This window comes from Lonchura striata, chromosome 1 (assembly GCF_050655825.1).
Source record: "Lonchura striata isolate lonStrDom1 chromosome 1, ASM5065582v1, whole genome shotgun sequence".
NCBI classification, from domain to species: domain Eukaryota; kingdom Metazoa; phylum Chordata; class Aves; order Passeriformes; family Estrildidae; genus Lonchura; species Lonchura striata.
The window spans coordinates 51,723,279-51,747,825 of record NC_140703.1 but is presented as its reverse complement, the minus strand read 5'-3'; the positions used below and the strand labels follow the sequence as shown (position 1 = coordinate 51,747,825).

Here is a 24,547-nt window from a genome sequence, read left to right as displayed (position 1 = left end):
TCTTAAAAAATCCTATCCATTCTGCCACACAACTGCCTTAGAGTCAGATTTAAAGGTTTAAACTTGGATTGGCTTATTTTTGTTGAAATTTTGCAGTGGATACCACTAAGTACTTCACATGCTCACCACTCTGAAATGCATACTAAGAGGTTAGTAGTAACATGCACCCATGCAGGGCAGAATCCTGGGTGTTGCCCAGAATGTTCCCCGGGGTTCAGAGCAGTGCAAGCCAATGCAGCATGGAAATGCCCAGCTTCACTCCTCACTAGCAAAGAATACAGGTTCATCAAAGTGTGATAAGCATTTCTGAGTTGCTGTCTCAGAAAGAGGTGACGGCAGCAGACACTTCATGGTACGACACAACAAGCAGTAAATGCTTACTCTTTAAGATTTGTACAACTTGTAAACTTTTTCCACTGAAACATTCAGGATATTTAACTAAAGGAACAACAATTTAACAAAACCACCACAGTCATGCTAGAGCAGATGAAGTCCAGCCGTGCTGGAAGGACTTGGTGGTGCTGGTGGCTGGACATGATCCAGCAATGTGCACTCACAGCCCAGAAACCAAACATGTCCTGGATTACAGACGAAGCAGTGTGGCCAGCAGGGACAGGGAGGGGATTCTGCCCCTCTGTTCTGGTGAGATCCCATCTGGAACCCTGCATTCAGCTCTGGGATCCCAACACAAGGAGGACATGGACCTGTCCAGAGGAGGGACACCAGGATGTTTAGAGGGATGGAACAGTTCTCGTATGAAGAAAGGCTAGGAGAATTGGGATTTCTCAGCCTAGACAAGAGAAGTTTTCAGGGGGAGAACTTAGAGCAGCCTTCCAGTACCTGCCGTGAGCCTACAAGAAAAATGGAGAGAGACTTTTTACAAGTGTATTGTAGTGAAAGGACAAGGGAGAATGGCTTCAAACTGAAAAAGGGTAGGGTTAGATTAGATACTAGGAAAAAATTATTTTCTGTGAGGTTGGTAAAGCAATGGAAAAGGTTTCCCAGAGAAGCTGTGGATGCCCCATCCCTAAAGTGTTCACGGCCTGTTTGAATGATGCTCTGAGAAACCTGGTCTAGTGAAAGGTGTCAATGCCCACAGCGGTGGGGCTGCATCTTTAAGGTCCCACCCAGCTCAAACCATTTAGTATTTCTGGCTCTGTGCAGGCAACTACTGGTAGGTCACTTAGGTCTGGATTACAAATAAGAGACTTCTCTGATACAAATGCACACACAGCCCAAAGAAGGGCAAGCTGTGGAGAAGCAGGGCATGAGGAAGCTGTCCTAACCCAGAGGGATGTCCTTCAGGCACCAAGACTCTTCAGAATCTTCTCCTGTGTACGCAAGGATCTGGTGCTGCATAACTACATAGTGCAAATACTAAGTCTGGAGGCTGAAGTGAACTTTTCCCCTTGTTTGCCTTGCTCATATCATACTTAGGATTTTACTGCTGTTTGGGGAACAGTTACAAACACTTTAAATCACATTTGCCTGGTGTAATCTTTTATTTATTTACTCTAAAGATCCCCACGTGGGAGATTTCAGAGCCAACGGGGTGGAAGAATTTCAGTGTTTTAAAACACTTTCTGATGAAAACAACCCCGTTCTTGTAAAAGATTACTCGGTCTCTGATCCCACCAGGCTGGCACTGTGGAGAGACACCAGCAAATATAAGCAGATGGGTTATCACGTTGGTGCCCTTCCTTCCACACTGCAGTAACTGTTACTGATACAGACTTTGACTTGACAGAAATAACACATTTACCAGAAACACAGGGAAAAAAACTCTGACTGGCAAAAAGAAAAAGCTAACTTTATACATCAACTGATAAACAATAAATGCTATCCAGTATCCAGAGGCAATCTGGCATAATTAATCCCAATCTGCATCTGGGAATTAAGAGTGGAGTACAGCATACCTAGTAGATTGCCTAGCTATTGTCCATCACAGCTGAAATCACTGGAAATATGTTTTTTTCATTAACAAAAACAGAAACTTACATAATACTACATCCAATAAATTAAGACTTTTTTTTTTCTGATAACCTGGTTTCACATTAGGTAATTAAATGCCTTATTTCTGTGCACTAGGCTTTTCTAGAAGAACAAGCAATTGACATAAGATTAATACAAAAGAATTCTTAAGCTGCATACTCAGAAAACTCAGAACCTAAGGACATCATTAACTCTTCTGGAAACTTGCTATGCCCAAAAGTAAATATTTTCCTTCAAGAAAAAGTGCTAAGTAGCCTTGATCATTAGGAAGTTCTGCAAAAGATCAAAGAGCAATGGCACATTTACATTCAGAATAACATAAGAGTCCGACTCTTGCTTGAAGCCAAATACACAGCTGAAAAGGATACAACAGGAGTTGGGTGTTGTTATTACCACCGATACTAAATAATTTACTTTCCCAGTGTTTCTTTGTCCATTTTCCATGCTGAAAAGATATTATCAGCCGAATTAGAAAAACAGAATCTTCCACATCAACCAAAGTGGCTAAATTGGTTTGACAAAAAATGAAATCCTGCAACTTTTTAACATTAAAGCTTCTTTCCAAAATGCACCCACTTTTAAATTACAAAGGTTCTAAACCTTTTGAATTTATCATTACGACTATAGAACTAACAGCAGGTAGGCTTGGTTTATAAATGCTTTCCATATATTTAAATATATAACAGTTAGAATAATTACCCAAGCTGTTATGAGCATCTTATATCAAGCCATGAATTATTATCTCATTTTACTACATAAAAAATGTATTTTCAGAAATGTATGTTGCTCATGTTCCCTGAAGAGCTCAACAAGAAAGCATGATGGCTGAATGGATTGTCATTCCAAAGAAAGGTTTGCTTCCTTGTACATGAACAGCCCGGATACTGTGAACTCTCTGGCTCTGGCTCTCTTTCTCAATATTAAAAGATTACCCTTGCTTTGTGCAGAGATTATTACAGCAATTCACTTGTTTTACATCCTGTGATAAAATAAACTCCACTGTCCTGCTGCCTGGAGCTCCTGTATCTCATCCATTATGTAAATCTCCAAAGAGTAGTTCAACAAACACCATCTCTGTTCCACTGCACTTAAGACAACCTACACATCTAAGTTAATTTTCATCTTCCTAAGACCAACAGGCACTCCTTACTTCTTAATTTGCAAGAGAGATTCTCACTGTCATCTCACTTCAGAAACACCTAATGCCAAGTTCGTATGATTTTAAATGAAACTCAGACTGTACTCCAAATGTCTGGGTTTTGAGGGTTGTACCATGCTCTCAAAAAAAAAAAAAAAAAAGGAAAAACAAAGCCAAGGAAAAAATAATGTTTTGTATCTTGCTATTTCTAAGGCACCTTTTATCACGTGTTTAGCCTTGGGGGAGGGGGGGGTTTTGTTTGTTTGTTTTTCCTAATACAAATACTGAAATACTTCCATATTACTTTAAAATTAAGGTGGAAACTCAGCACGTTTATCTAAAATGTTTGAAAGCCTAGGCCCTGTTTTCACTGGAGCTATGCCCACATGTCCATCACAGCTGACTGCAATCACAGCTGCAGCTGACTGCTATCAAACTGAACATCAAAAAACTTCAGTAAATAGCAAAGTTCAAAAGAAGGTGACAGCCTCAAAGCAGAGAACTTGCCCTTTCCTGAATCATCACTAGACCTTTGCATAAGAAAGATTTAATGAATCATCACGTGGGAAGCATAAGAGCGAGTTGAGATTTAGATTAATACTGGGAGCTTGTTTTCTCTTTTAGACACATGTCCTTGGGTATAGGAAATACCATGCTCAGTGGAATCATTAGTCAGGTCTGTTAGCAGTGGATACCAGTATTTAACTGTCTTCTCCTTACGTGCTAGCTACTGAATTCTAACACATTCTTCTACACCATCATATGAGAACTGACAAATTGCCATTGTTTGACATCATGCTCTCCACAGGATGTCAAAAATACTAAAATCCAAATGCATTTATTTCTACCAGTAAATTCTTACTGTCAGATATGTAGGAAAAGGAAAACAAGAACATGTTGTATTTCAGTATCTAGTTTGCTATATCTTAATCTGCACCACTATTCAGATGGAGAAGATTCTTCCCCTCCTCATCACAAAGAAAATATTAACTCCAAAATGCAATGAGTTGTGATGCTTCATGATATTGAGAATTAATATCTCCACACAAGAGAAGTATCTTTTTTCCCATGCAAACTTGCATGCTCATAACTAATGACCAGAAAGAGGTCATAATAAGCTGAAGTAGCAAGTCCTGTATATCTGTTTTTAAATTGTTTTATTTTATGGATTATGCTCAACAGAAATGAAGATTATTCCATTTCTTGGAAACTGAAAACCTGAGAGTATGAATTTAAACATTTTTGTCCCCTTTGGCACTTTGGAAACTTGTGTCATACTTCTGAAAATACACACATCAAAATGGTCTTGTCAAACAGCTTTGAAATTAAATGTCTTGTGCTTCCCTCTCTGGAGTAGTATAAATTTAGTCATTACTAGAATTAGTATAATTGTTCACTAAATGCACTAGGATTAAAAGATGAAATGATCATGGTGACTGCTCTTTCATTCCCAAGAGACCGCATGGTAGCAAAGAAGTCAGTCTGCAAAGCAGGGATGCTCAGGGGTGTTTTCTAAACCCAAAGGGCTGGAGAATGAGTCCAGCAGCCTTGTGCACTCATAGTGTATGTACCATCGTATCTTACAGGCAGAACAGATGTCCTTCCAGAGAGGACAGAGAAATCCCATGGAAGAACTGCCCTCTGGAGATGCTTATTGCTCTCTGCTGATTTGTACAAGACAGAAGCCTTCAGCAAAATGACTAAAATTGAACAAATCCAGGCATTTGCCATTTACTTCTCTGTGGATTATGTCCCATCAGTTAGAACTAGTCCCCAGAAGAGATGTCACGGCTGGAAAAGGAACTGAAGAAAGTGGTTTGAAACATATAGTGGTTTGGAAATACCAAACCATGTTTCTTCTAAGTCATCTAGCTTGTGCAGCCCTGAGCCATGGCATGAGGTGAAACCAAGCTTGCTGGGCCAGGACATGTATGAAAGCATTTCCTGATCTAAGCTAAAGCAGTAACGCTCTTAGCTGACTTCCCACTATAGCCTGAGCTGAGGAAATGCTCACCTGAAAATGTCTCACCTAGATCTTTAGGCTGTTTCCACCATTTTATTTCATATATAGCCTACAAGATGAATTTTGGAGACAAGAGGCGGTATCAGTTTCTGCTCCACCTGAGATGCAGGAACTCTTGTTTTTAACACATCTCTGCCTCCCAGCAGGGGAACACCAACACACACCATGCATTTTCAACACCAGAAATGGGAACCAAGGCTGTCTTTGCCCACATTATAAAGCTATTTGTTATTTTATGCTCACAGGCTAGCTTTTGTTAACTCTGCTCTCAGCTCTTGCTGACCTTTTCAAGATGAAGTTTTTAAAACTTTTTTCCATTCCCAAATGAATTAAAAACCAAACAAGGAAAACCCTCAATCTGACAAAAAAATCCTCAAACTTCAAAAAACAAAGCAACATTTACAGGAGGATTGTGATCACAGGATGCATTTAAAAGCCCCCACTCACCTTAAATAATCAGATGAAGTTACCACACCCCAAGTCTTATAATCAACAGTAGTATGTAATACAAATTATAGACGCTAAACCATTTACTAAATAAGATCATAAAGTGTAATCTATTAACTTTCAGAAGTAGTTTATACAGCACTCTACAGAACTGAGTTATGCCAGTAGGTGAAGAAGTAATCTCTTAAACAGGTTTCACCTACATCCACAATTTACTACCCACAGACCAGCCTCACCACCTATCTCTTTATGGAGACGTGATCCAGGCAACACCAGCAAGATCTACCTTTGCTTTACAATCACAGGTAATTTAGTAATTTTCATGACTTGAACTGTGAAAAGAACATTTTAAATATTCCACATTTTTATCACATTTTGTCAATTCTAGACAAACCATTCTCCTGTAAACTGCACTATAATGTGGGCTGTCTTACTCCCCCACACATCACCTCACATGAAAATCCTCTTTCATGCAATTCTCCATTCTTCCTATTTCAAAAAATGGTTTAATAAAAAGGATTTTAATTCAAAAACCAATGCATCTGAAATATTCCACATCAGCTCCAAGCAGAGCAGAAGTCTGTGCAGACACTGGAGGCAAACCCTACACAGCACTGCCAAGCCAAAGATGTTTCCCCCAACCATGAGCAAAGCCTTTTGGGCAACTTTGCTCTGACTATTTGAGAATACAACCTTATTTATAACATATGAAGATATCTGTATTGATTTTAGAGTAAAACCTGAGATTTTGCAGAAGACCAGGCTCTGACAGGGCAAGCCTAACTGTGCCTACTTTCTACGCCTTTCTGAAAACTGAGAGTGCAAAAAGACCACAGGTATCTTCAATCACTAAAATAATAATTCTGAAATATACTGCATTTTTCATATATAAAACTTAAAAGAAATGGTTAGGATACCCCATGGATGTTTTACCCCCAACCCACATTGGTAGAAACTAAATACAAAAACAAAACCCTCAAAACCATAACCCAAATTTATTTAAACAAGGTTGGATCACAAGCCAACTCCTAAATATGATTTGTCCGCAATCTACACATATATGTGTCACCAAGAGAGTTTGGAAACTAACAGAATGTAGCCAAGACCCAGGATCCATAGACAAGAAACTTCTTTGATTATGAAAGCATCTGTCTGGAAGAAATGAAGAAACAAGCTGTGTAGAACAAATTTTGTACTGTTGTTCATAAGGAAAGCCTAATAAGAACACCAGGGTCTTTCCAGAAACTATTCCGTAACTTTGCAAATGCAAGGGAAACAGGAAAGAGCTCATAGGCAAAGCTGAACTGGTTTGTTGCAAGCCATCTTAAATGCCTTTTTCTCCTTGGAAAATTTCAGTGTTGGAAATGACCTCAGCAATTTTTCAGTCATGGGCATCAGCTCCAAATTCACCTCACCCCACCTGCAGGAGGGCTGAGCCCACAGTGAGACAACCTGGGGCTACAGTGCACACCATGCACAGCCCTCTAGCACCAGTGGGAAAAGACATGAACAAGAGACAGCACAGGATGTGGCTGCTGATGTGAGGAACAGGAAAAAAAAGAAAATCACTGCTGCTCCTCCCTTTCTGCAACATAAGCTTTGGGGAAAAGCTTTCCTCCCACTCTACAGTTTTAGCGTTAACTTTTACATTTTTCAGCAACAGCAAGTAAAAGCAGATCTGTCCTATGAATATGACTGAGCTCCAGACAACTGCCTGCTATCTATTTACATTGTGAAATATTCATTAAAAATCAACTGTTAAGGTTCCCATCTTGATAAATGCTAGACAATAGATGAAACCAAAATTTCATATTCCCCTGCCTTGCTGAATGGGGCCATCAGTCATTTTTAAGTAGTCATTTGTTACACTGTTTTATCCAACTAATTTATAATCACAATGAATTAAAACAAAACATCAAACTACAGCCTCTTTGCCTGAGAGTAATCTAAACTGAAAAGCATATGACAAAAAGACAGATTGATGGTCAGTGCAAAGTAATTCCCTTGAGATTAATATATTTTACCAAGTTGATGTTTCTAATCATAATGATATTCCAAGAATTCACTGAATGATGCTAGATGAGAAAGAGTCCTTAAGAGCAGCCACTTTCTTTCTAGAAAAACTGCATTTGTTTGCAATACAGTGGGGACTGCTGACAGGAAAAACCAAACATACCACCACACTGTTACCACTATACTGACTATGCAAATAAAACTATATAAGTTCCTGGAAGCATTCTCAAATACATTTTACAAAGCCATTTTTTTACTATGATCAGACTTTAAAAAGCATGAAAAAGGAAAAAGATGAAGTCAAGTAAATCCAAACTCCGTACAAAACCAGGGCAGATCCTGAGCCGGATGAGATGACCCAGCCAGCAGTGGAGCATGGGGTAGAGCCCTAGGCCTGCAACCAGCAGCTAGCAGGCTCTGCACCCTTCCATGCCCTGCTACATGCAAGAGCCAGAGGAGGTGAGGCAAGGGCACATAAGAGGTTGGGAGATTCCTGAAATGGAGTGGGCTTTCAACAGTTCAAGAAACACCTTCTTGAGTCCCTTCCTCTAAACGGCTGGTTTTGATTTTTTGAAGACATGACATACAGAAAATTAGGAGTCATCCTTACACAATTAAACTCAGTATAGTTCATCACTTTTCCAGCATTAAATAACTTGGAACATCATTAAACATGATCAGCTGAACCATCCAGTGTTATTTCTAGAAGCTGTTCATGGAAACCACAGGGTGAGTGGTGTGATTGCACACATGACCACTTATTAATAAAACCCAGATCTGTGCTTTTCCAATCTGAACCTTTTTCCCCCTAAGTTTTACTCTCTGACCTTCTTTCAGTCCTGTTTACCTGGTTTTGAAGTCTTGATTTTTATTTTGTCCAGAACCTTTGAGCTATAGTTTTTCTCTGTCAGTTACCCATTTCTTTACCAGCTCCTACCCAAGTCTCACCCCCCTACACCCCCATTCAGCCACTATACACTGAAAAATAATTTTAAATATTTAAATAAACTTCATATATCTGATTCACAGACAAATGAACCTTTGGATGCAGAAGGAGAATGCAGAAACACTATAAACTGCATGCATTCAATATACACATTTGTCATCAGATTTACTTTTGCATATTTCTTTTTTTGTGCTCAATTCATCTAACTTCATTTTATCAAAGAATTATGCCCATTTTTCCTTCATCAGTTGCATATATGCTTAGATATCACTTATTTCTACAACACAATGTTTACACATATTTTGACACAGACAAAGGAAGACCTTAAATATATCAATATAACATACAGTCAATGCAACACAAGTTGTTTACACTCCCAACAATACGCCAACATTTCAATGTTAGCAGTGAAAATCTTTCAAAATAAGATTAGTAGAGGAGCAATAAAACAAAAAGCTAAGGCAAGGAAGGTGCTGGCTGAAATCCAACTTTATCAACTGATCTTAACAGTGACACAGAGAAGCCTTCTCCATCTCTATTGCTTAAGCCTTCTGGAATAATTTCTTCCCAGAAAAGGAATTTTTAGCCTTGAACTTTGAATTCCTTCAGCGGTATGATTTAATCACGGTACTTTCCTAGTATAAAAGACTACCAGTAGGATTCGTCCTACATCTGCAAAGGCTGCCAAACAGAATACATGTAAAGAAATAACTCAGTACCCCCTTCCTTATCTGCACATATTTAGAGCAGCTTCCCCACAATTATTACGGGAAGTCATCAGAAGGGCATGAGAGAGTGGAACTATGGCTTGACAAGAAAGAGGTCACCCTGTTCTCCAGTTCTTCCTTCCTCATTCCACCACTCTGTGTTAAACCAGAAAAGCAAAAGCAAAGAGACGAACAGTGATACAAAGCTAACAGTGATACAGCTCTCGTGCAATTACAGAAGCCTGAAAAAAGGTCAAATTATTTCAAGAGTCTTTTACATTTGCTTGATCTGGAAGCTGTCCCTCCTCTGCACACAACAGCCCCTCTCAAGAAATAAATCCTTAACTTTTTCTGCCCTGGTGTCACTTCCCAAACCAAATACCTAAGTGATAGCCTGTCCCAGTAACATTACTTCTCAATCCAACACAGAACACTACCACACTATTGTAGTACTACTCTGTCTCCTGGACAGCAAGAGTAGTCCACTGTAAAAAAATTATATCCACAGAGGGCTTACAGACAATTACTTTGGTTTTTTTACCCTCTCACACTTTCTGTCAGTGAAGTGCCTCTGCACATTTGTAAATACAAGATTTTATCACCTCACTTCTGAAAGATGCAAGCATGGTTTAGGAAGTATCAGGTTTTCACTCTGCTATTCATAGCCAAGAGATCTGACCAGGGAAGCGTTTGCTCTGCCATGACGCTGGCCCATCCCAAGCTATCAGACATCGGTATGGGCAGCAGCCACTGACTTGTCAGCAATCAAACCAAAGAGAAATTCCGCAAGATTTTGTGTTCTGGTTTTAGAAGGCAACAACTGCTGCCTCGTGTGGGCATATGGGCCCCTGACCCCATGGAAAAAATCGTGCACATTTCTGCACAGCTACTAATACCACTTTGTCTCTATCAGGGTTTAAATTTGGCTCTGGGAGGCTGGAGGTGTTTTCTGGGACCTGCAGCATAGAAAATAGATGTTCTATGGATGCTTCTGAAGATTGTTTTGCTGGCTGTTATTTCAGGAAACAAAATTCAAAGACACAGATGATTCCCTCAAATCTCACACCATTTGTGAATTTGAAGGTAGCTGGAATCAGCATGTCCACTTTCTGTTGCAAACATTCACAAAGTCTACCCAAGAAGGAATTACACTCATCTGCATCCAGGTCAGTAGTTCATAAACAGTCAAACTTCTGAACCACTAAAAGCTCGATAAAACCAAATTACCACTGAAAAAAATAAGACTCTGTCCTCTTGAACTACTTTGCTAAATTAAAAGAACTGTAAACTTACATTTCTTGTACTGAACTAATACTGTGCTTTTGAAAAACAAAACCTAGGGATTTTGCTGGTTTTTGATTGTTTCCATCCCTGACTGGGATTCAGGGGTTGACAGAAGCTCTCAAGGAAACAGGTTTTCCACAGTAACACCCCTCCTTGACTATTAGAGTTCTCTGAATGCTTCATTTAGCGAAGCTGCTGCACAGCATTCCCCTGGACTGTGCCCTGCATCCCACTGAACCACACCCTGCATTTGTCAATACAATTCACTTGCTCTGGTGTAAATCCGCAGGCAGCATCATCTGTGTTTAAACAGCCTTGGTGGGAATTGGTTATTATAGTATCCCAGAAAAAGATTATCCCTCATAGTCACCAATAACTTAGACTGGCAGAGGTCAAGGCTTGGTATATTAAAACGCTAGCCAGTCACGGAGGTCCACCAATAGCTTCTTCCTTTTTAATGATCACTGAAAACTCACAGTGCCTTCTCTCACAACCTTCTCTCTATCACAAGAAAACAAAGTACCAAGGTAACTTTCAAGTAGATCCTCTCCTGATCGAGTTCTTAAACAGCACCTGTCAATGTGGCATCTGAGTGCCACTCCACGGCATACTAACCATCATAGTAGCTATAATTTAAGACAACACCCCTCTAATTCTCCATTCATCTTTGCATGGAAGAATGATGAACACCGCTATGTGTGAGTCCACTCAAACACCTGGCTTCAAAGGAATTGCGTATTTCCTTAACATACTACTGTTTTTCCTGCTGAACATTCAGGTATTGTCAGCAAACACTGCATTAAGCCATGGCTGCTAAGCTACAGTATTCCCCTGCCTCAAGGACAATACAGCACACAAAGCTCAGGCCAGTTATGTAAGCTATTCTGTTTCATAACACAGTGTAAATTTTTGATACCAGCATTAATACATATAATGCAAATGGCTGTAAAAATGTCAACCAACTTTTATGGCTTTCCTCTTCATATGAATATTCAGTCATCCATTTGTCCCTAGATCCACTTCAATCCTGAAAAAGAAAATATTAAATCATTTAATTTGTGTGCATTCTGAGAAGTTCAATAATTTCTCAAGTATGTTGTGTATGTAAATATAAAAAAATCTCACCACAGACATCTATTCCATAGTAAAACATAGGTCAGAAGAATAGTAATTTTATAAGCACTTAACACAAAAATGGATAAATACAACAAAAAAAAGTATATTGGAGAAAGCCTTATGATTTCTCTTAACTAATGATTTTAGTCAAAGCTCTATGTTTTTAACTTCTGAGCTGCTATTTCAGCTCACTAAATCCAAACTGCTTTAATTAGTCTTCTGAGCCCACAATGTACCAGTACCCTGCATTTGTACAGGAAAACTTTCCAGCAGCTACAGAGGGCAAGCATTCTTTACAAATATTTCAAACTGTATTTCCCAAAAGTATTATGCATGATCCCAACAGTGACACAAAAATCTGTCCAAAACCACCACAAAATCTGAATATGTATTTATACATGATCAGTTTAGTTATGAGGGCCACAAAGAAGAACAGAGAGTTGTAGCATCCCTCCTGTGAAGAGGGGCTGAAAGAGCTGGGGTTGCTCAGCCTGGAGAAGAGAAGGCTCTGGGGAGATCTTACAGCACCTTCCAGTACCTAAAGAGGCTACAAGAGAGCTGGATAAGGACTTTTTATATGGGCTCATACCACAAGACAATGTTTCAAATGAAATTAGGAGAAATGTAGATTAAAGGTTAGAAATAAATCCTTTACTGTGAGGGTGGTGAGGCATTGGCACAGGCTGCCCAGAGAAGTTGTGGATGCTTCATCCCTAAAACTGTTCAAGGCCAGGTTGGATGAGGTTTTGAGCAACCTAACTTAGGGGGTGGCATCCCTGTCCATGGCAGGGAGGTTGGAACGACATGAACAGTATACCCCTTCCAACTCAAAACATCCTATGATTCTATGTTAAAAGAAAAAAGCATATAGAGATTCAAATATTATGTTTTGTGAGGCTCCTTCAGGTTTAAGAAAATAAACTCAGGAGTCCAACTTTTTCAAAAAGCCTTGGGGGAGAAAAAAAATCTTCAGATGTCCAAAATTTAAATAATAGACAGAATGTCTTAAACTCCTTGACAGAATTATATTCATGTATCTGGAAGCAAACGCTACTTACATATGTCTTTCTTAATAATGGAAATGGTGTGAAGTCAAGAATCTAAATCTGCTGTCAGAGTTAGTATAAACAATCTGCTGTTATTTTTCTGTCATTCAAAATAAGGCCATCCTTCAAATACCAGTAGAGCATCACCTGCCTGATTTTAAACCACATTCCAGCATTTCATTACTGCTGTATATATGACAACATGACAGGTTTCCAAATACTACACAAACTTTCACAGTGAAAAGAAGACAAGAAGCTCCCTTAAGAAAATAAAAATAGTCCATTCATATAGTGTGTTATTATCATACTGACTAAACACCACACACTTATATTTTATTCCTAAGAAAATATTACATTTCATAGAAGAAAGTAAGTTTCAAATATTTGTATGAATTATAAGAAGCTGCAAAGTCACCACACTGACCTAACTGAATACCACAGACTGTAAGCATGCTAACTGTTGTAGACCATTTGTCTTCTCTCGTGCATCTTGTAGCCTCTTTCCCTTTTGTTATTTAATCTCCCTTGGCGTTATTTGGATTACTTCAAAATCTCATGTAGTAGATTCCTTTTTTTTCCTTTTAAAACTGCACACTTGAAGGATGACCTTTGACTTTACAGCTATTCTTTCCTCTGTGCTCTCGTCCAAAAATGGGACAACTGGACCGTATTTTCCATATCCTAAACTTACATGATGTGGTCACCTAACCTGTACAGGAAATTACTTAGTCATTTCCTTTCTTTAAATTAAGTGCAACGTATCCAAAAGCTTCATGGAGAATCTGTGAGAGAAGACAGGGTTTGAACTGTAATTGTTTCCAGTTCTCCAGGTTTTCTCATCATTACTCCTCTCTACATGCACACAGACCCACATGTTCCTACAACACAACTTAGCTTCAAGTTACACACTAGCGATGGAGTCCTATTATGTTACGGTGGCTATGGTGACACAGCAAACACGGGTCTGTGCTTCAGAACTAACAAACCACTATCCAACCAGCAAGAGCTGCAGCTGTGGTTTTGCATTATTAAGTCAAGTCCAAGGGTCCTCCTCATGGAAAAGCTACTTCTTTAGCAATGACAAGTAACTGGGTTTGCTTATTAATGCTCTTCAGGTCTGCACAATTAACAAGCACTTAATTGCCCACATCCTTGCACCACTGGGTGTTCTCCTCTATGGAAGGGCTTCTATTTTAGACTGCTTTTGAGAAGATTAAGAACAAACCTTTTTCCTCTGAAAATAACATTTAACTAGTAACTTTGCAAATGTCAGCCCTGACTTTCAAAAGTGCTGAAAAGCCTTGACTTCATATAAAAGGACTTCGAAATGCATGTGAAAAAAGGGCCCATCCATTCTGCCACACGTGTCACTGCCAAGAAACCTGCTTTGGACTTTGGTTTTCAGTCCCTTGCAGTGAAATGCTACTTTCTACTATCAGGAATATGAAATCAGATATTGAAGTCCAAGCAGAAACATCTTCCATTTGCATCAAGCAGGTTTTATAGTAGAAGAAAATCTACCCAACAAGACAGCTGCACAGTATTTCTGATTTGAAACCTTTAAGTTAAAAAGGCTATTTAAGTAATCATAGAGCAAAGCACAAACCATCATTTTCAACCAAAAGAATGAAATTTAAGCAGCAAACACAGAATTATATCCTCTTCTACCCAAAGCCTAACTTGCACCTTAAATTAGTGGTTTGGGACCAGGAATTTATGAATGCCACCAAACATCAGATTCCTTTTTCTACAGCAAGAAGAAACCAAATAAATTTGGTTGGCTACACCTAGTCCATTTTGAAAACCTGGCTTTATTAGATTAGATGCCTTGGTTGTGTCACCCCAACCAGCATGGCTGCCACCTGGTGGAGCTGAGCAAGACTCCTGGACCACATTAAAGGAGCATGAGAAGAGTTTCAGGACAATCATGCTGAGCATATTTCAGGAAAGACAGAAATCCCTCCGGGTGCAGAGGTAGCCATACCTCTACAAATAGAACACTTTTGAACATACAAACCTACACAGTTCATTAGTTCACAAGTCTACACCGGTATCACTTTTACTTATCTTTTATATACTGATGATTTTAAAGGAAACTCACATTAATACATTAACAAATTACTCCTTGTGCTATTTTTACTCTTTTATAATTCAGATAGGTATGGGAACATACATTTGGAAAAGATCAACTCATTTGCAAAGTTAAGTCATTTGCTGAATCAGGATTTACTAACTTTTCCCTCTGCAAAACGAACTCCTTATTTGGACATAAGGGGGCTAGTCACCTTCTTACATAATCTATTTTATTTTTAAAGTATGCACTTCTCTTCTTGAAAGCCCTTAAATCTGTATTTTGACTTCTGCAACCCCTTTCAAAGGCTCTGAGTCACACCAAACTTCCCTAAAACCAGCAAGACTTCTCCCAGACTCATCAAAACCACTCTGGCCAGCAGGTAAGGCAGGATCACTGAAAGCTCAGTTTCAGCAGTATTCAGAGATGAACAATGGTTATCCTCAACCCAATGTTAAGGATAGCTACCCTTGTAGTAATCACACACTTGTCCTTCTTCCCTAAGTTTCTGACTCTTGCAGGGACATTCATAAATTACATGAAGTGAAATTTTGCACAAACTACAGATAGAATATATTTTAACCACAAGCTACAGATCCACATCAGTCCTTGGCACTTAAAACTGATACAGGATAGGAGATGCTGTGTCGTGGTTTGACACGGAAAGATAATTTTTTCCGGAAGGAAGAGGTCAATTTAGATATTGACCAACTGAAGGTGAACACGCCTCTGAGAACACAGAGGAGTTAAGAGCAGAATTCCCAGGGGAACTCGCTCTCTTTGGTTCCAGTCAGCATGCAGTGCAAACCTCCCCTGCCCAGCCACAAGCTGGGTGGGGAAGCCCCCATGGCCTGAAAGGTAGGCCAAGGGTGGAGGGACTGGAACCGGGCTGGCCCCTGCAGATGGAAGGGTGGAAGAAATCTGGGATGTCTCCATTTCCCCCCCCAAGAGTTTCTCTCCCGAGAGGGAGAGAGAAAGAGACAGCGGCAGTCAGCGGGGGGAGCTGCTGCAAGGTGCCCAGTGCGTGGGAGTTGCTGGATGTCCGGGCATCGAGCCATCCTGGGAGTTCGGACTTTTAACCCTTCCTTGAGAAATGAAAGCTTTGTGAATTTTTCCTTCCCCTCCTCAGTTTGAAAGAGAGGAAGAGGGACACCTTGGACCCTGGGATGGGATGTTAGAAGGAGGAATTCTGGATGGGAGGGGGACAAGGAGTGGCTTTTGGCTGGACTTTTCCATGTTAGCCACAACCTGAACCAATCTTCTCCTTCAAGAGGGACTGTGTTTTGGGAGGATGCCAGTGAGTCAAGAGACCTGCTTCAGCTGGGAAAAAGACAAAATTGGAGTGAACAGAGAAAAGGTTAGGGGGTTTGTGGTGGCGCCCCTGTCCTGGAAAGGAAAGAGAAGAGAAGAAGATCTCTGTTCTTGAGCCCTCGGCCCCAGGGGAAAATGGGGGGGACTGTGGTCCCAAACAATGAAAACTGAACTGTTGTTTTCTCCCCTCTTGGCAGGGCATCCTTGAAAGGAAAAATCCTAAAAGCAGTCTGTCCATCCATGCATTTGGTGGTGAGAGCACTGTGCATGGAAAGGAGAAAGGTCACCATGGCAAACTTTTCTCCGGGCAGTGCCATGTGTGACATGGAAACACAGGATGTGGAGCTGTGTTTCTTGGGGGGTCTGTGGCACAGGAGAGACTCTGTTCCCTCGATGGACTGAGTATCGGTTGTTTGGAGGGTGGAAACCTGATTGGGGTCCAGATTGTGTCTCACTGTGGTTTGTTGGAGTTGGGTAGTGGGGGGAGGAATGTTTTGCAAGGTTTTCATTTGATCTTTGTGTGTTTTTTTTTTCCCCTTTAGTAGTAGTAGTTTAATAAAGTTTTTTTCCTGTTATTAAGCTTGGGCCTGCTTTGCTCTATTCTAGATTCCACTTCACAGCATTCAAGGGAGGGATCACATTTTCATGGGGGCACTGGCATTGTGCCAGTGTCAAACCATGACATGCTGGCATACAGTCCAGGACTGAACGGAGAATATCCTGAAGTTTTCCTCAACTGCACTTCAAGTGTCTCCCTTTCCTGACTTGGGTCTGGTCCCCAGGATATTTGTAAACTGAATGCTGTACCACTGTAACTGAAACTAGCCAATACACTTTGCCACAAAGCTTTGCAAAAAAAAAAAAAAAAATTAAATTGAAATTCCAATACAAGGCACTGTCCCACCAGCAGTCACTAGAAGCTGCAAGACAAACCATATAGGAAAGCCTAAAACTCATTCAGTTTAGCTTAAGTGTAACTGCAGACCTCACAAGACCAAAGATCACTTGCTATGGATCTTAACAACTGTGATCATAAGGGTTATTCTGTCCCCAGCTGAAGTTTTTGCTAATTTTTAATTGCAACTGCTGTTCAAATATGGTACAGTTACTTACGTTAGTATGCCAGCCACTACGCCAACATCTTTGTTGCTCTGCTAATATCTAAAAAAAAAATATCTAAAGTTGTTCAAAATATTTCTGAAAATTACCTTAATGCTTCAACTTCTGGTTTTCAGATACTTTAATAAAAGTAAAGAGAAGCAGGACGTAGAGAGTGGGATGCTTGTTGCTAGGTGATACCTAGCTCTCTTGAACTCTTAAAGACTGAAATATTTATCCAGACTCCCACCAAGAATGACATCTAGCAGAGAGAAGAGACACACACATGTACTAAAGTACATCAGGATTCGAAGAAGCAGCAACTCTACCACCTGCTTGGTCCCTAGGACACCTAAGATGAGAGGACTGCAGTCTGGGATGGGGATGATGCAGCTCCTCCTAAACACCTACCCCAACTTTTACTGAGCCTATAGGAGCGATGGCTCCACTATGTGCATGCCAAAGCAAAATGATCTCAATGTCACTGCAATCATGGCAGCACAAGTAAACACATCCTTGGCTACCTGACTATAAAGCAGTCTTGTTTTCCTGATGCTTGGGGTACTTTTCCCCAAATCACTATACTCCCATAACAGGTTTCCATTAAAAAAAGCATGCAGTTGGCCAAATGTGGACAAACAATTAATCAACTGAACACACAACCTTCCTGCCATGTTTCTCCTGCTGTTCACTTTAAAAGGTTTATACTAAACATTCAACAAGTGCTTACACAGTCTTTCAGTAGAAGCTTAGAGGAATAAACATTATTCTTTACAGGGTCTTTTATTTGACATTAATGAATTATTCTGAACTGAACAGCTTCAAGGGTAAATCCCAGACCTCCTGAGTCCTCAAGATAAATTCCAAGAACAATTTGCTCTCCCTAGAACTTAAATGTCTGGTTTGACAACTATTAGATAAACTTTTAGAGAAAGATGAAGTCTTTCAGTAATACTTAAAAAGCCTTGCTACTGCATCAGTGTACACAAATTACATTAGAAAGCGTATGTGCACACTGATAGTATCTTAAATGTAGAATAGGACTTAGTTAAACTCTAGAGTAGTGGAGTCCTCAAATGACTGTATTTAGGTCATAATCAGTGGTCAATCTAGAAAGTGCAATAAATTGCAGGGAGCAGAGAAGAACACAGTCAAATATGACTCCTTGACTTCTTATTCTAAAAGCAGTGAACTTCAACACCCAGTTGTTTGAATGGATAGTTCTGAAACCCTGATGCTCCCTTCACAATTCTAGCTTAAACAGAATGACGCTGTTTTTTATTAGATCCAAATGAAACAAATAGTGATAAACACAATCACCCATCACTTTGAGCAACTTCTCTGACATACGGAAATGATCAGTTACAGTGCAGGACAGGGTCTGTTAGTTCATCATCTTATCCTCACATACAGTTCAAACTCGGTTAGAGTGAAAATTTTATTTACCAGCCTGTGCACAATGTCAAAGGACTTGATGAATCTTGTCTTGTTACAAAAATTATATACATACACACTTGTACTTATACAGTAATATAAGAATATGCACAAATTTTTTATTAATTAGATTTTTTTTTGGCAAGCATTTTCTGAAGGAATGTGCATAAAGCATAACTTCTAATATATCATTCAAAACAACACACATTTTAAAGCCTGGATGAAAAGCTTAACTCTGAGTTCACAAAGAAATGAAATTAATAAAAACATGTCATCTTTTCCCCTTCAGACTTTGTTTTTCCCTTTTCTTCAGCAAACAGTATATATTTCTCTCCATGTAAGGGTTATTCAAGATTTGTACTCATAAGGGCTTATAAGCATCTGAAAGAAGTATTTAAAATAATATTTAAATATTTAAAAGTGGTTATTCCTAATTCAGATTGGGATTATGTATGTTTTGTTTCTACATTTTGTTTGGACTTCCTATGAAACAAATGTGATTAGGTGTAATAAAATGAAGTAAAACTTTAAATGAAAAGGTAAATATACCACAGGTAAACTGCTTGTGCTTGTGCCTCAAGGAGGATAAGAGGGAAGAGACCTGCTAGTGACTTTTCCATGTCTCTGGAGTAGGGGAAGGGATAAAGATCAACCAACAGGAGAGTTCCATCAAGACTAGGTTGACACAATAGATACTGCAGAGGAAAGGTCCTAACTTTACAGGTTTCCTACTCTTATTTTGTCCTAATAATATAATAATAATAATACAGATTAGCATTACAAGACATTATCACTCATTGTCCCACTTGTAGTTTAATGATTTACTCAAACTAGGTTTATGCTAAGTACAGAATTGAGCCAGCCTTACTTGAGGTACAGGCAGCAGTACTTATTCTCTCTTCTCCGAGTTACAACATCATCTTCCATAGTCTAACTCATTCCAAAAATAAAACAAGTATTTTCTTCACCTTCTGTTAGGATGCTGCCGAATCCCAGAGACCATGAGAAGCATAAATAAGCATCACACTTGGATGCACTTATAAATGAAATGACCTGATCTTAAGAACCAGTTTACTTAGGAACACAATTTCTATGTGGATCATGTCTCTGATGTTTCTCAATGTGATGGGAACCTCCTGACTACCTGATGTGAGGGAGGGTGGATGAACCCCTAAGGCTTCATGCTACAAGTCCAAAGGAATGAGCACAACTTCACTGCACACCTGTGTCAAAATCTGCTCTTTGGTCAAGCCAGCTGTAGTGAGCAGAGCTACTGGTGTTTTAGCCTGCAATAAAGTCTGAAACACATGAATGCCTGACACAGATTAATACTGCCTCAGATGGCAAATACTACCCATACACCACTCAAAATTTTTGAAGTGTATCCTCACAGTTGACTTCAGAGGGAATACCAAAACAATGGAAAAATCAGAGCAGGACTAAAAAATGTAACACTATGTAGTAGCTTATATAAACCCTGGCATGTCTTCCCTTTTTACACTGTGCAAGATGTTGTAACAGAAGTTAGAAAATGGCAGTAACCACCATCTCACCACAAACAAAATACTGTGCAGCTCTCCACCACAGTGTCAAGCACTCTGAGCCAACTTTCACAGAAAAGACACTTAAAGAATAAGCAAAAAAAGGAAACTTGTGCCCATTAAAATTCCTTTAAAAGAGAGAACAAAATTGTTCCCACAAGCAGCAGAAAAAAGCTGAACAGACTTCAAGTTTATACATCACCAGAAGGTGTTTGTAAAACCAGTGCTGATGTTGCTGAGTCCCACATAGGCAGCAAGAGCCAACACCTCACCCCACCAAGCCCCAGCCTAGAGATGGTCACCACTTCACAAGTGCCCACATATTCAACTTCTACCTCACTGTGTCAATAAATGCAAGATAAGTTAGCAAAACCCCAAACTGCTTAAACAAATCTATTCTGATCCTCCAAAGGAGAGGCAGCAATAGTTATGAGGTAGCCTTGACTGCCTAACTACAGCCACAGCATCTAAGGACAGGCTTCCACAATTTACCCTAAAGTTGGGAAAAAAGAGCAAAGAAAACCAAGTAAATGCTATTCCAAGTTGTGATACACACTGAAGAAACCCAACTTCCAAGTTCAGTTATACTTCTAAGAAATAAAGTCATAAACTGAATGCATACTGCTCTATATAGTAGATAATAATGTTCAGGTCCTATTCCTGCCTTTGCACGACAAATTCCAACACTGTATTTTTGAAAACTTGGGCCCCTTCTTTTGCTTTCCATTAGAAATTTATCAATATTTCTACCATGCTTTTTTAAGAAAACAGCATGGTATCCACAGCACTGTATCTATCTATCTATGTACCTGTGTAGTTATATAATCAGGCTCTAAATGAGGGGCACTACATGACACCAGTGATGCTATTAATCAATTTAAGGAGCCTATTTGGCTGGCATCCTATAAATGTGGGTGATGAGTGTCTATTTTAATAGAAAAGTAGACTCTCTAAAATTGATCAATTGACCATAAGCATTTCAATTAATAATTTTTAATGTCTTTTCTCCTAGCCTGCCCTTCCTGAAAAGTGCAGACTGGCATTATTATTAATAATCATCTCTCAGCATACTGAAGGCAAAAGGCTCAGAAAAGGGAGAAATTCCAAAATCTGTCAATACAACATTCCCATCAGGTACTGACCAGTTCAAAACAGCTTCACTACCAGACTCAAGAGCTACAAATCTTTTAGCAGCAATCTGAAATCCAGAGAAAATCACTGAAACATACTCATGCTCTTCATGCCTTCAGAAGAAATGAGGAGAATAAACTTTATCTTTGTACTGTTCCTAGAGAATTTCCACTGTAAACTCTCCATCCCAGCTTTTCAAGCTACCAATCCATGGTAAAGTTCAGAAAAGCTGCATTAACCTTAGGAAATGGTACACATGTCTGGAGATCCACCCAATACATACCTGGTCCTATTCTGTCAGCCTCCCTAGGCATCATAATTTTCCTCCTTGTTGCAACAGCACTCATATTTTTGACAGGACACAGAGATACTCTGATTATTTTCCTGTCCTTGTTTAGACAGAAATATATTTGCTTCTCCCCTTCGGAGAAGGGGATGGTTGGGAAATAATTTCATAAAGTATTCCAGGGGGACCTAAGTATGTAGTCAGATTCGCAGATTAAATTCCAAAATCCAGAAGTAGCCTGGTTTCCAAAGGTAATTTGTACTTTTCAGTCTCCTACTGAGATGACTGCAGCAGCCTGCAGGACTCACCATCTGCATGCAGCAAGCCAGTGACATTTCATTCTGCAGACCAGCACGGGCAAACAACCCCTGTAATTGTGGTTTGGCAATTGTTCACATTCACAGCCCAGAAACCATAACCTGAAGAGCAACTTTAGCAGATAAAGTTCTTGCCAAGTGGCAGGTTCATCTAACCTACTGACAGACACGTACACCTGCACTAGCTGCCCTTCATGGCTTTGCAGCTAAAGGACAGAAAGGGGCAATGTAAGGGCCTGAGTCGCTGTCACTGCAGCCAGTCCAGCAAGTACTTTTGACAAAAAATCCTTTTAAATAAAACAGTACCTAGTTGTCTGCAAAATGAAGGGTACTGTAAGTTTTAAGAGCTTTGGTTTTTTAAACCAGTCTTGGGTTCTTTTGTTTTCCTGATCAAACACTCTAATTTTAAGACTTAAGAAGAGACCATTTCAATGGAGCCAGGAGGACTTGGAAAAGCATCCCATTTTTACAAGAGCTTAGAGGGAAAATAGGAAAAACAGAAAAGCAACTTAAGCTTGGTTAAATACTACTGGCAAGCAAGAATTGGTGACACCAGTCACGCTTAGTTTCCTGTACACCAAAGCTCATCAGTTGTATAGACATCACCATAAAAAAAATTACAAAAATCAGAAATTGATAATTGTAACAGTCACACTGCCTGATTTAGTAAATGAGAGACAAAAACACTGCAATGAAAAATCCTGCATTTTATGGGGAAACGCACAATTGTAAAGACCGAAGTTTTTCATAAACTTGGCCAGACTGTTAATCCCATACTCTATGTCACCCAGGTGAAAAAATTCAACTTCAAGTTTATGCTCCCAATATTCTCACTCCCATAGTAGATAGTGGACTCACTGTATTTAATTATCTTTCAGGGAAAAGAATGCAACAAATAAATTAATACATATAATTAATCACAAGAGACATGAAAACCAGAGGCAATACTACTGACGAGAAACAGCACCTTTTTCTTCCCCCTCAATACTCCAGGTGTAACAAAAAGAATGTGACAATATGGATGCTGTTTAGAATTAAGCATGCCTTCTACCCAAGACACACAAAAACCTGTTCTTTCCTAACCTACATGATCCATAACCCCCACAGATTATCCCGATGCAGAACACCATGAATTACACAAACAACTTGATTCACCACTTCCCCAAGGATAAATTCAACAACTCCTTGACAATCAAAGCTTTTCTACCAGTTCCCTTTGATTGCTTTTTTGACTTGCAGGTAACATGATATATGACTTCAAATGCTTAAAGCAGTCCAACTGGCAACAGGACACACATTAGCTGAAGATGCACTGGGGCTATACCCATCCTTAGCTTATTGCCAGGAATACACCTACCTGGTATTTTGCAATTATGAGGAAGCTCCTGAACTAGACAAACTACTGAAAAATATTTCTGTAATTTGTTTATGTAAGAGATAGCCAACACAGCTTCTGCATTTTACCAATTTCAAACAGTTGCCCATCATCTACTGTCAGTATCTTGGAGTTCACTGTGCCTTTTCTACCAACTACCCACTTTGGTGACATAGTTTCTTCTTTTCATGTACTCTGACACAGAAACATTGCAGTTGTCTATCTCAAGCCTTAAGGATCCATCTTTCTCAGGTTAAAGAACCCTTCAGCCACCCTTGAGACACAGGGTCCTGGCTCAGTCACTCGACATCCCTTTCCACCTTCCCTTGCTTCCAGGATAGACTTCTGGCAGGTGAGTTGGCAGCTTCTGCAGCTCAAATGCAGTTGTCTTTATGCATACCTCAGCATCAGTGCCACAACTGGCACCTTCACAGCCCCACACTTCAGCGGTGTGAGCCTGCTAACCAGACCACCCTGTCCTCACCCCATGGAGTGAATAATCTCATGTTCCACTGCCTGACATTCAGTGGCTTCAAAAGAGTTAAAAATTGCAATCTAAAACAAGTTGATGTAGAATTTGCGAGCCCAACACTCCTCTGTGTTTTGTCCCACCTACCCTCATCACTACTCTTACCAAAGCTCACCCTTCACCTTCTTCCCTGAGCTTCAGTCTTGGGCAGACCACTCATCCAGAGGCACTAATCCAACAACAACCCTCTCAGCATCACTGAAACTGGCTTTATTCCCACTAGACAGCCAAATCCTGACTCCATCCTGTTGTTTAATACATTACTATGAAAGATTTCAAGGTTGAGTTTCTTTTTTAATATAAAAGCTAATTATTTCTTCTATATCCTTAGTTGTGCTCCTGATTATTCATTAGGTACAAATATTCCCTGTTCTCCACCTTCTGAGTTTTCAATATCCTGAATTCACTGTCAGCAGTACAGTGGCCAGTGCTACCTACTCCAAGACACCATGAAATGCAACCTGTCTCACACAATGCTCTCCTACTGGAGAGATTTTGTTACAAAAGACAAAGCAATTATGAGAGCATCACCACAGGAGCAAACTTCAGTTAATAACATCTCCAGACACAATCGAAGTACTGACAGTGGTCCAGAAGTGAACAGCAGATTTCGCTGCATGCTGGAATATTAAGACATTCTGAAAACAGTTTTATTAAAAGCAGAGGTAGCTGCAATAGTCTTTGTAATAAACATAAGGAATACTACAAGCAACTTACACTCCCACAAGTGGCAAGTGTCATC

The 24,547-nt window shown here is 39.7% G+C and overlaps 1 protein-coding gene across 19 annotated transcripts in view; it reads right to left on the bottom strand.

Moving 5' to 3' along the window:
* The window catches only part of KLF12 (KLF transcription factor 12), a 235,085-nt gene that overhangs the window by 157,039 nt on the left and 53,499 nt on the right, over window positions 1-24,547 (bottom strand). For 11 of the 19 annotated variants that reach the window (XM_085556264.1, XM_085556290.1, XM_021548069.4 and 8 more), the window contains one exon: window positions 11,514-11,577. The exons of the other annotated variants lie outside the window; for them this stretch is intronic. In XM_085556264.1, coding sequence (XP_085412390.1) covers window positions 11,514-11,534 — 21 coding nt within the window. In that variant the 5' untranslated portion in view covers window positions 11,535-11,577. The remainder of the gene's footprint in view (window positions 1-11,513; window positions 11,578-24,547) is intronic. 19 annotated transcript variants of the gene reach the window in all.